Source organism: Lithobates pipiens, unplaced genomic scaffold (assembly GCF_037356315.1).
Source record: "Lithobates pipiens isolate NorthernLeopardFrog02 unplaced genomic scaffold, aLitPip1_a1.2 Scaffold_28, whole genome shotgun sequence".
Taxonomy (NCBI): Eukaryota; Metazoa; Chordata; class Amphibia; order Anura; family Ranidae; genus Lithobates; species Lithobates pipiens.
In genome coordinates this window covers 29,140,061-29,151,379 of record NW_027507789.1, presented here as the reverse complement: position 1 = coordinate 29,151,379, position 11,319 = coordinate 29,140,061, and the positions used below count along the sequence as shown (strand labels likewise).

Here is an 11,319-nt window from a genome sequence, read left to right as displayed (position 1 = left end):
AGCTCAAAGAAAAAGGTGAAAATATATCCCTGTGTCCCAGAACATGGGTTATCCTGATACTAATGCAGAGGGCTAGTAAATATAAAAGAGGAAGGGATCGCCGCAACTACCGACCAGCCCAAGTGAAAAAACGATAAGGAGCTACCTCAGCCTACATGCCTCCACTATACCACACACCCTGATTTATTTTGCCGTGGCCACCGGGGCTTAGTCATAGGCTGAGGCCGCTCCTTATGGTTTGGTCACCTGGGCTAGTCGGGAGTAGCGGAAATCCTTTCATCTTTATTTTATGCATGACACCTAAAGTGCTGCCGAAACCCTAAGCTGGGCACCATTCCCTAGATTATCCACTCATCTGTCTCTGGCAATAAGGCATTGCTACCTGTTGATTGGTCCATTTACATGCATTATTGGTCAATTTAAGAAAATGCTTATTGGTCAACAGTGAATGCTATTTAATGGCCTCCCCCTACCCCATCTATGAAGGGTGGGTTACACTTGTATTGCCTATAACCCCCTGCAATAGCAAGTAACAAAATAATATAATTTGGAAGAACTCCCTCAACGTTGATTTATCCTCAAGAATATATATCCCTGCTAAGGACACGGTCTTTAAAAAGCCCAAAGCCACCATAACTATTAGTATTAATAGTAGAAGGACAGGATGCTGAAAGAATCGTTTCACTGCATATGAAAAAATTTTAAACAAAAATTGTCAATCTCTACAAGAAAAAAAAAAAGTCTATATATTACTACAGGAATAATACTTTATCGTCAATGCTGATGGCTTTTGGGCGAAGTTATACATCTATTTTTGGTTGAACCTGTACTTTAGCCATGCAGGCCAAACCAACAGGTTGACTTTAAGGTTGCCAACCTGCAACAGCTTGTCTTATCCGTTTGCTTCTCCATTGGTCTGTGAATGAAGTGAGGAAGACCTGTGTATGGTCCAAGTCATGACTTGAAGTCTACACAAAACTAGGGAACAAACCCCCCCACACACACACACACTTCCCTATGTGACAGTGCTGGATACCAGAGAATCCAATTGTCAAGCCCACTAATACCGTCACATGGTATAGTGAAGAATGAGTTGCATACTTCAACACACCAGAGTGACAGTTATGCCTCTTTCTTTCTGGTGACAAAATGGAGTAGCAGGAAAGCAAAAAGGACTGTCCATATAAGCTGTATTAGAAGGCGGCATTGAGCAGTGCTTTGATAAAGCAAAGGTTAATTTTAAAGGGTCAAGACACCCAAAACGAATATTTCAATTACGGGAGGGTTCTGGTTGCCTGTATCCTCTACCTGCTTCTTATCACTCTTGAAGGTGCTGGAGGCAGGATTTATGCACCACAGATCCAAGCTTTGCCATGCCAACACCACCAAGTCTTCTTGTTCTTGGTGCACCCTCCGATAAAAATTAAGAAATATGTAAGAAAGGGAACAAAACGGATCCATAATGGATGCAGCAGATAGGCAGAGTTGGGAATATAGGTAGAGAGATCTTACCACCAGAGGCACACCCCCAAAACTATAATCAAAAAGCAATTTGTTGGTCAACTTGCCAATAAGGATGGGCTCAGGCGTGTTCAGGATCCTAGTCCCAACCCACCTGCCCGATCCCACCAGGAAGCTTAGACTGCGCACCGCTAATCACAGGCAGAGGCATTTCCCGGTCTGTGCAGTTGCGGATCGGGAAATGCCTCACTGCCTGTGGTTAGCTGTGTGCGGTGTCGACTTCTTGGCGGGATCGGGCAGGTGGGTTGGGACTAGGATCGAAAACATGCCTGAGCCCATCTCTACTTGACAACAATGAAAATTCGAGATTGGAATATCACATCAAAATGTATATTCTATTTATCCATATACAGATATTCTCAAGGTAAGATTAAAAAAAAATTTGGATGATTAATTTTGGTTAATTATTAATTTGTTATTAATTAATTTTGATGTGACACTTCAATCTCTGATTTTTTTCCAGTTACAAACATTAAGAAGCAGTGGTGGCCTGTGGACACTTGCTTTGGGTGATGGCAAACAAACACCCCCCCAGCGGCGTGGCACGGCCTGCCCCACCTGGAGTGCGGGCAGCAGCCGCTTCGGTGTCCGCTCCTCTGTTTCCTCTTCCGCCAAAGCGCTAGGCATCCAATAGGATCGCTTGACTCTTTGGCCAATCGGGAAACAGGTCTCTCAGTCCTGCCTCCAGATTGGCGGGAGGAACTTGTGTGATAAAGCGAAAATTCATTAGCTATCGTCACACAACTGGGAGGGCTCGGACTGCAATGCACTGTGCCCACCCTTTTTTTGAAGCCAGTTAGAGCCTCGGGCTCTAAATAGGTGCTTCAAAAAACACCCACCCTGCATTGGAATCCATGGTCCGGTGTCACCGATATGTAGATCCAGGGGGCTGGACGCATGGATAGGGGAGGCGGCGCCCATGTGTCCTCTATGGACGGGCCGCCACTGCCAAGGAGACAGTGGAAATTCTTTGGTGTGGAAAATCTGGCAGCCTCAAGAAGTTAAGCGTAAGGTTCCAACAAAATTGCTCCAAAATATATTTCCTAAAATTTGTCAGTGAAGGCCGCAAGCTGAAATACCAGTTTAGGTAAAATGACCCTTTGTGCAAAAGCAGCTTCACCCTAAACCTCAAGATGACCAATTTTAGCCTCATGGAATTGAGTAAGGTAAAGATGTGACCTCACATTTCAACTTCAAACTGTAAAAACGGCACTCAAAATATTGAATATTTTAGATGGATACCCAGACCTGCTGAGCCAATCCTATAATAAAGAAAAAAAAAAAAACAACATATTTTACAAATATTATCCAGGCTCTTTTTTGTATAGCACATTCTAATCTTTTTTTTTCCCAAAGCATTATTAAAGTCAGTTTGTCTGAACTGTCATATATTTTTTTCCAATCGAAAACAAAGAAAAAACAATTCTAAAACATTAATTAGCAAACTTTGTAATAAAGTGATCAGATGATCTCTGCACTAGACTAAGAAATATTTTTTACATCTATACCTAATAAGATTTATTCCCCCCCCCCCCCCCCAAAAAAAAAAAATATAACTACAGTAGATGTGTAACTTTTTTTAATAATTAAAGTTAAAGCAGAACTTGAGGCAAATATAAATATAAAACACTTTTTTGCTGTTTATGTAGTAATTCAAAAATTAAATTAAATTTTTTCATTAAATACTGCTAATCTAACTACCTGGATTCTGTCTTTATATTAGCTTCCTATTTTCCACTGTGCACCAAAAACTAACAACGGAGGGTTTAAGCAGAGAAGAGCACAGGGTTGCACCACCGGGGTGTAGGGTGGTGATGCCAATTCACAGGCCAATGTACAGGCCTGGAAATTCGACGCAGGAAGCCGCAAAGTTAAAATGACTGAACAAAGGTGTCACCCACTTTAGATGTCGTGGATGTAAACTGCAAGACTAACTGAACAGATTTACAATTATTTTGGCAGGTACCACAGTTCACATATATGCCGATGAGCTGTGTATATTGCTGCTTGGCCAGAGTTCTGCTTTACATATTAACAAGCTTAATAAAAATAATATACAACAATAATCTGAGCAAAATGCCTTTAACCAAAAAAAAAAAAAGTAGTACAGGGAATACTCCCAACATCTGCAATAAAGAAATCTTAAAATATATTTACATTGATGTAAAAGACGAAGTGAGAGATCGCACAGAATACAATAAATTTTAAAGAAAATATATCTCAAAATGATTTAACAATATAAAAACACAAATATTTATTAAGAACTGAATCAGTGAGAGCATGCGTGCTCCTTTTTTTTTGTTTCAGGTCAGAATAGGAATAAAGCTTTTCATGGCAGGAAAATAAACAAGCAATAGTAAAAGCGTAAAAACTGTAATATTTGCACCTAAACTGGCCACATAACATCACCCTAAAGCAATAGCAGCTAATTTTTAATGTGGAAACAAGAATCTTTATAGGGTCCCAATGCCTCATCAGTCAGGCACATATGAAAGTAATAACAAAAAAAAGAAGGATCAGGTAGGGTAAGGTCTGCATATATATTATCTGCATTCTATTGTAAAAGAAAGGAAAACATTTTAATTTGTGATTCATTTTAAATAGATATCCTTAAATGTATCTACTCTTTAGTATTATAATTCGAAGCTAGGAAGGTTGAATAAGGAATGGAGAAGGAGGGCTGAGATACATATCTTTTCTGGAGAAAATGGTGCTCCAAGTTCTCTCCAATGCTGACCACGTTTGAAGGCTTAAGTTCCCCATAGACGGGAATCTATTTTCAATTGATTCCTACTGAATCAGTTGTATTTCAAGCGGTGGGTGGCCTTCAACGCCGCCCAGTTCGCCAAAAGTCAGATTTGCTTAGCCAGGTGGAAGATTTTCGACTAAACATTGACTACATCCTATTACATATAGTGTCAGTGTTTGGCAATGCCAGTAGCCACAGCTGCCTGAATACAATGGTGATTCAAGTGGTTTATGGCTACCCTCGGGCCGTTTTGTTATGTGGTCTCTGCTGAAGAAACATAATCAACCCAAGTGCACCTTCGGATCAACCCAAGTGCACCTCCCGATCAACCCAAGTGCACCTCCCGATCAACCCAAGTGCACCTCCCGATCAACCCAAGTGCACCTCCCGATCAACCCAAGTGCACCTCCCGATCAACCCAAGTGCACCTCCCGATCAACCCAAGTGCACCTCCCGATCAACCCAAGTGCACCTCCCGATCAACCCAAGTGCACCTCCCGATCAACCCAAGTGCACCTCCCGATCAACCCAAGTGCACCTCCCGATCAACCCAAGTGCACCTCCCGATCAACCCAAGTGCACCTCCCGATCAACCCAAGTGCACCTCCCGATCAACCCAAGTGCACCTCCCGATCAACCCAAGTGCACCCCCCGATCAACCCAAGTGCACCCCCCGATCAACCCAAGTGCACCTCCCGATCAACCCAAGTGCACCTCCCGATCAACCCAAGTGCACCTCCCGATCAACCCAAGTGGACCTTTAAACCTACTCCTTCAACAGAGTTCATCTACCCCGGCCTCCAGACGTGATTAGACCTGAGATAACCTGCAAGAGCATTGTCTCCAAGAGAGGCAAGTATTTCAGTCCTCAGAATTGCGCCTTTATCCATCCCAGCAAGACTGATACTGTGGTTTTATGTAAACATTTTAGTGCGGGTTTATTTAGAGTCCTCAAAAACACATACTGCTATAAACACAGTGAAGGAATTGTGACTAGCAGTTTTTGCCTTCTAATAAATCTCACAATCCCCAATATATGGCCGGAGAAATTGATGTATTTCAAAAACTGGACGAATTCAGTGTATGCACTGGGAAAGAATTCCAAATGCTAGATGCCCTTCAATTTTGGAGCACTCATTCTTTTACACTTTTTCTCAGACTTCTCCCAAAATACTTCACAATACAAGTTTAATCTTGAAAAGCTGTGTGTATAATATAATATATATTATATATATATATATATATCAATCAATTTAATACATGGCCATCGGCCATAAACATCTATATTTAAGATGATGCGAATGACAGCAGTGACCTAGATCTCCCAGACTCTAACGAGATTTCACAGCCAGAGTTTATGGTGCAGCTCCCAACCACAGATGTCATCACTCCAGTGGCCATAGTAACTGGATGGAATTGGGAATTCTTGTCGGGTTATCAAGCATGCTGGATTTGGCTTTTTGGGAAGCCAAAACGTGACTCAACATCCCAGTAAACATGCAAAACTGAATGTCACATTTCAGTAAACCTGGTCTAGAATGGGTTATCCCTACCCTGGGGGTACATGGTTACCTTTTAGATAGTCAAATAACTTTGCTGCAATACCATCTCACCCATCCACTAACATAAGAAAATCCATTCTTAGATTTGCTCGCTCCAAGCCTATTCTATGACACATTCAGCAACTATAGGAAAACATTGATCGGCACTGCTTACAGAATTAGCTCTTGGCAGGTGGAAGCAGGCCGGAACTTTCCAACACCTACTTTTCCAGGTATGGTTCCAACTCAAAGTATAATTTAGCAATGTCTTTGCTAAATACACCGAAAGGGTCTTGTGTTCCGACAATAGAGGGACAAAAAATGCTCTCTCAATTTCAACTATCCTGCTGTCTTTCTTCTACAGCAATTTGAACATAAATGGTAACCTCTGTTGGGTTTCTATAGCAAATTCAGTCCCTTCATCTTCCCATCAGTTTTACACATGGGTTAAACCATCACCAAAGTTCTAAAGAAAAAAGCCTATAGTAAAGGCAGACCTTTCCGGTTATAACTAAAACAAAATATCCTGTAAACCAATTATTAAACAAATGAATAAGCTGCTAATATAAGTACCTTAAACTTGGCTTTATATTAGCTTTACATAATCTCCCCAGGGTTCACACAGAGAGGGAAGGCCAGCACTGCAAGCCAACTATGCTCTACTGAAATGATCAATGTTTTAATCTAAAGACTATGAACTGGTTATGGAGGGAGGCAGTTCTTCAGAGTGCTGCTCCATCTTTTCTGTTCAATCAGCAAAGGTATCAGTGACCAAAGGAAATAATCTTTGGCATCCATAAAATTTAAATAGTCACCCATCAGCTGGGTGAGAACCACTACTATAATTTGGAGGTAAGGTGCCACATTCAGGTGGGAGGAAACAAGATTCTAAGATCATAGTTTTTGTAAATTTTACATTATTCCACCAGTGGGCTCTGCTTTAGAACATATATGCAAATTGCTCAACTTTTCCCCTATTACGGTGGTAAATTTCAGAATTCCAAACCTCAGAATGGCATGACCTTGCCAAATGTAGCCAATTTTCAGAGACTTTACAATCTGAATATTGCTCTATATTACCTAATTTAGTGAAGGAGACCCTTAATTTCAAAATTTTTTGAAACTTCTATAAATCACCAAATTTTACAAGAAATATATACTTTTTCAAAACCAGAATTAAAGAGCACCCGTACTGTGCCTTTATCTGCAAAAGCTAAGCTGCCACTGAATACTAGATCTCCTAAGGTGCCAAATGGTAACCTTAGGTTAGGTCCTTTCTATAGGGCACCAATGGACTCCACAAAGTTCCGATGCAAATACCAACTTTATAAAGTCCGTATTTGCAGACGTTTAGGTCTGCAACCAATGTGCCACATCTTGGTGACGGTTTATTCAGTCACGTGGGAGGTATTGCCCAATAGCTGGAAATGAGATGCAATTTTCCCCAAAAGGGCCAGTGGCACCACCTGTCGCCATATATTGCCTGGTATCTAGGGGAGAGCCCTGCTTAGTAGATTTAGGTGGAGTATAGGTTTGCTTTTAGCACTGATATGTGAATTTTTTTTTTTTTTTAAGTCATTCATTTTGGCAACACATTTTCCAAACCCATTGATAACATTTAAATTACCATAATGCACTGCAACAAACCAGTGTTTTTAGCTGGGGCTACTGAGAGTCGTTTTTTAATGATAACTGTCAGGAAGAACTATACTACAGTTTACTGTAAAGACAAAGTCCAAGCAAAAAGTGCTCAATGAAATTTTAACCCGCGCTATGCGTAATAACCTGTGATCCTTTATATTTTTAACGATTTCCCACCTTCATACCAGCTGAAATTTCCAACAGGGCTCAAAATAAGAGTACCTTTCCTGCGTTTTTTATAAAAGAGACAAAGTGCATAAAAGGCCTGAATGACGAATTTAAATACATAGGATCTATTTTATGGACAGAAGCCCCGACAGATTTTGTCGCAGTGGGAGGGATACCACTGAGAGTATAAGCATTGGGCAGGGGGTGGAGCAAAGGAAACCAAAACCATTGCAGGCCTTGACAATGTATCAGTGACCAGCAGACATATAACCAGGGGTTGAAGATTTGAGGACTGACGGTATAAAAATTGACCATTATTACATTACTCGTGAGGCTCCAATTGGTGGTATAACCAAAACCTTTCGGCATCACTACATAACTAGCACTTGAACAAAAGCTATGATTGTGTAGATGAATCATGTATAGACTGCTTTATAGGTCAAGGCACTTTGCTATTAACTCTTCAGCCTGAAAAATAAACCACCCAATGCAAAATAAGAACTGTAAAATGGATAGCACTAAAATAAATGTTTAAAAGAACCCAACAACAAAAAAATAAAGGTTAAATGAAGTTACAGAGCGAACAGTAACAAGACTTTGAATTAAGGGCATCTAGCTGAGCCGATGACATTAAACAATGGGAACTCAGGTCCTTAGGAAAAAAAAGAACATTGTCTCTTTAGAAAAGAGAACGAAGGCGAGTGTTATGCGTAGGGCCCATCCATGTCTCATTTCATCAAAGGCGCCGACCGATCATTGCTAATTGTTTTTCTAAGCCTCACTCCCCGTTTGATCATTGACAGCATATCGTCCTGAGGTGGAGCCATCTCGGAATTTGAATGAATCGAATTTTCTATGCTGCTTACTTCCTGTGGGGCACTTGGGTTTATTGATTCATTGGCTGGTGTGCCACCTACCCTGACGGCATTGCTTTCAGACACCTTTTGTGCATTTTGTGGCAGCAGATTAATACTTTGAGAATAGGTGTATGTTTGCTTGGGGATGAAGGCACAATACGTGTTCTGTATAGCATTGAGGCTTTGAGCTGAGCCACACAGACCTTGTCTGATGTGAGAAAAATCTGCTCTTGGATCCTGAAGATAAGAAAATCTTTCAATGTGTGTCCTCTCTCCAAAAGGGCTAACTGGAGCATCCGGTAACGTTGGGGTCTTAACAGGCACCACAGGAGTCCGGATAGGAATGGGAACACCACTGACGGTTCCTCTTCTAAGTGTTGGCTTGTTGGAGGGGTTTCTCTTTATGGTGGCGACATACGGCGATCGAACCAGCGGGTCGGGCTCGGCTAGAAGACTGACCGTAGAAGCAGGCCTCTTGGCTTGGAACATTCTTCTGTAGTTCTGGCTTATGTCGCTGTTTCTTGGAATAGTAGATGACTTGTCGAAGTCCAATTGGTCTGTCTCTTCTTGTTCACCATGTAACGAGATGTAATCGTAATCTGCAACTAAGGAGATAAAGAAGTTATAAGCATGAACGCCACCAAACTAGCTATTCTACAAAATAAAAACAATAGGAGCTAAAAAAGGGAACCATAAAAATCAGCACCGAACTTCGCTAAAAGCCTTTTCCTGAAGCTGAAATGCAGTTTAAGACAAATGTTGACTGCTTTTGCTATACCAGGATTTTAACCCCTGAAATGTGTTGGCTCCCCACTTATACTCCTTTTCCTCTACACTTAAGACAGGATGAAGGTCATTCAATGAGTGCTGATAAATCTGAACTGTTCTATCTTGTGACCTGTAGGTTCACTAATGAAGTGAAGGTCCACACTAATGAAGACATGTGGGCACCCTCGTTTCAGCCTTTGCCTACCATAAAGAGCCAACAATCTTTTGCACATCTTAACTGTTTATAACAATGCAAAGCGATAATGCAAAGCCAAGATGTTGGCTGCAGAAGCCTTCCCAGCTTAATGTACAAGAGGAGCAGGTAAAGAATTTAGCATCCCTACAGCAGAAGGTACAAGACCCATTCATACATTAGATTGTATCCAGTAGGGAAACAAAGGTCTCTGTGTTGCTTAAGAGGCTAGAGCAGGGGTCTCAAACTGGCGACCCTCCAGCTGTTGCGAAACTACAAGTCCCATGAGGCATTGCAAGGCTGATAGGTACAGCCACAGGCAGAGGCATGATGGGACTTGTAGTTTTGCAACAGCTGGAGGCACGCTAGTTTGAAACCCATGGGCTAGAGTAATGAGGGGCTCCCATCTTGAAAACCACAGAGCAGTAAGATCTTGGGACTTTTTTACTTTTTTTTGGACTGGGCCAATTTTAGGGGACACTGCCTTTAACTGCCACTTTCAAGGGAATGCCCCCTATCATGGCAAAAATTGATAAAAAAACAAAACAGAAGCACTGTTCCAGAACTAAACCATTTGTGAAACCATTTCTTTTTCAATAAAAGAAAACTAGGCACGGAATAGAGTAAATGCAATGTTTTCAATATTTTTATTCTTTATTTCAAATTGTCCACTTTAAACAGAGAGAAAAGCATGACATTAGCGAAAGTGCACACTGCAATTCTGTGACAGCAAAGGTTCAATTAACAGGCTTTGATAGGCAAAAGAGAGGGGAATTGATTTGCTGCAGTCTTGTTGAAATCACAAGGAATCATAATACTAAGATTCTAGTGTTGACAGATCACCCACAATGAAAGCTTGGGAGAAAAAGTGGTGGGGAGAAAAAGTGGTGGGAAGACAAAGGTCAGTTAAGCAAGGAACATTAGCTACTAGATAAGCCTATATAAACAAACATGGACACAGGGGCTTCGAAGCCTGACTGTCCCCAAAAAAAGCTATATATTTTTTTATTGCAATTTCTTATTGGTTATTATCCTGCAGGTTTCATCAGCTGCCCCCAGTCAGTAGCCAATTACCAATCAGGGATGGTCCTCAGCCTGCTAGGATCACCGGCGTTGGGCTAAAGCCGTAATTTCTTAAGCTTGGTACACACTCACTTTTCTTTGGTTCCAAACCATCAGCTCCGGTCGGAGCCACTGTTCTAACATTAGTTCAGCGATCTCCCATGCTGAACACTCCGATCAGTATGATCAGCCATTGGCCAAATGTCCGGCTTCAGTTGGACTGGCTGGTATACCCACGGGCCAAATGTCGGACAGTTTTTAATTAACCGGCCGATGCTGGGGCTGTAGAGTCCTGCATCTACATCAGGTATGGGCTTCTGTAGGACATCGAATAAGCTTCTCAGATTATCCGATACCTGAATATCCAGGCTTCAGACACTATTTTTTGGAATCAGCCTATTCTGATTGTACATGTACTCTGTGGTCAGCATATTGACCTGCTTACATGCTACGTGTTCTTACAGCATAGCCAGGTTTTCCAAAAAAATATTATATAAAGGAAACCTGTACTGACATACATTGAGGCTGCCATTGGTAAACCCCTTAAAAATGCTGGTTGACACCATTTTATATCATGATGCAATAAGGAGTTCTAGTTATGGAAGAGACTGGTATGGTTACAGTGATGTTCTGCCATGCTAAAAGAAATTTGAGCTTATCAAGCCTAATTCTTCCTCGGGTTAATGTGTTTACAAAAGAACAGAATGAAGATAGAGAAGAAGATGAACATGTCAGTTCCAAATATACTACCCAGCAGAATCTACCTTTCTACTTCGCAAGACTTAAAGTGGGCCTGAATTTAGAAAGTGAAGATCAAAA

General features: G+C 41.3%; 1 protein-coding gene across 2 annotated transcripts in view; it reads right to left on the bottom strand.

Moving 5' to 3' along the window:
• Window positions 1-3,085: 3,085 nt before the first annotated feature.
• The window catches only part of LOC143935253 (protein MTSS 1-like), a 185,492-nt gene continuing 177,258 nt past the window's right edge, over window positions 3,086-11,319 (bottom strand). For both annotated transcript variants that reach the window (XM_077458963.1, XM_077458964.1), the window contains one exon: window positions 3,086-9,082. In XM_077458963.1, the coding sequence (XP_077315089.1) occupies window positions 8,349-9,082 (734 nt within the window). In that variant the 3' untranslated portion in view covers window positions 3,086-8,348. The remainder of the gene's footprint in view (window positions 9,083-11,319) is intronic.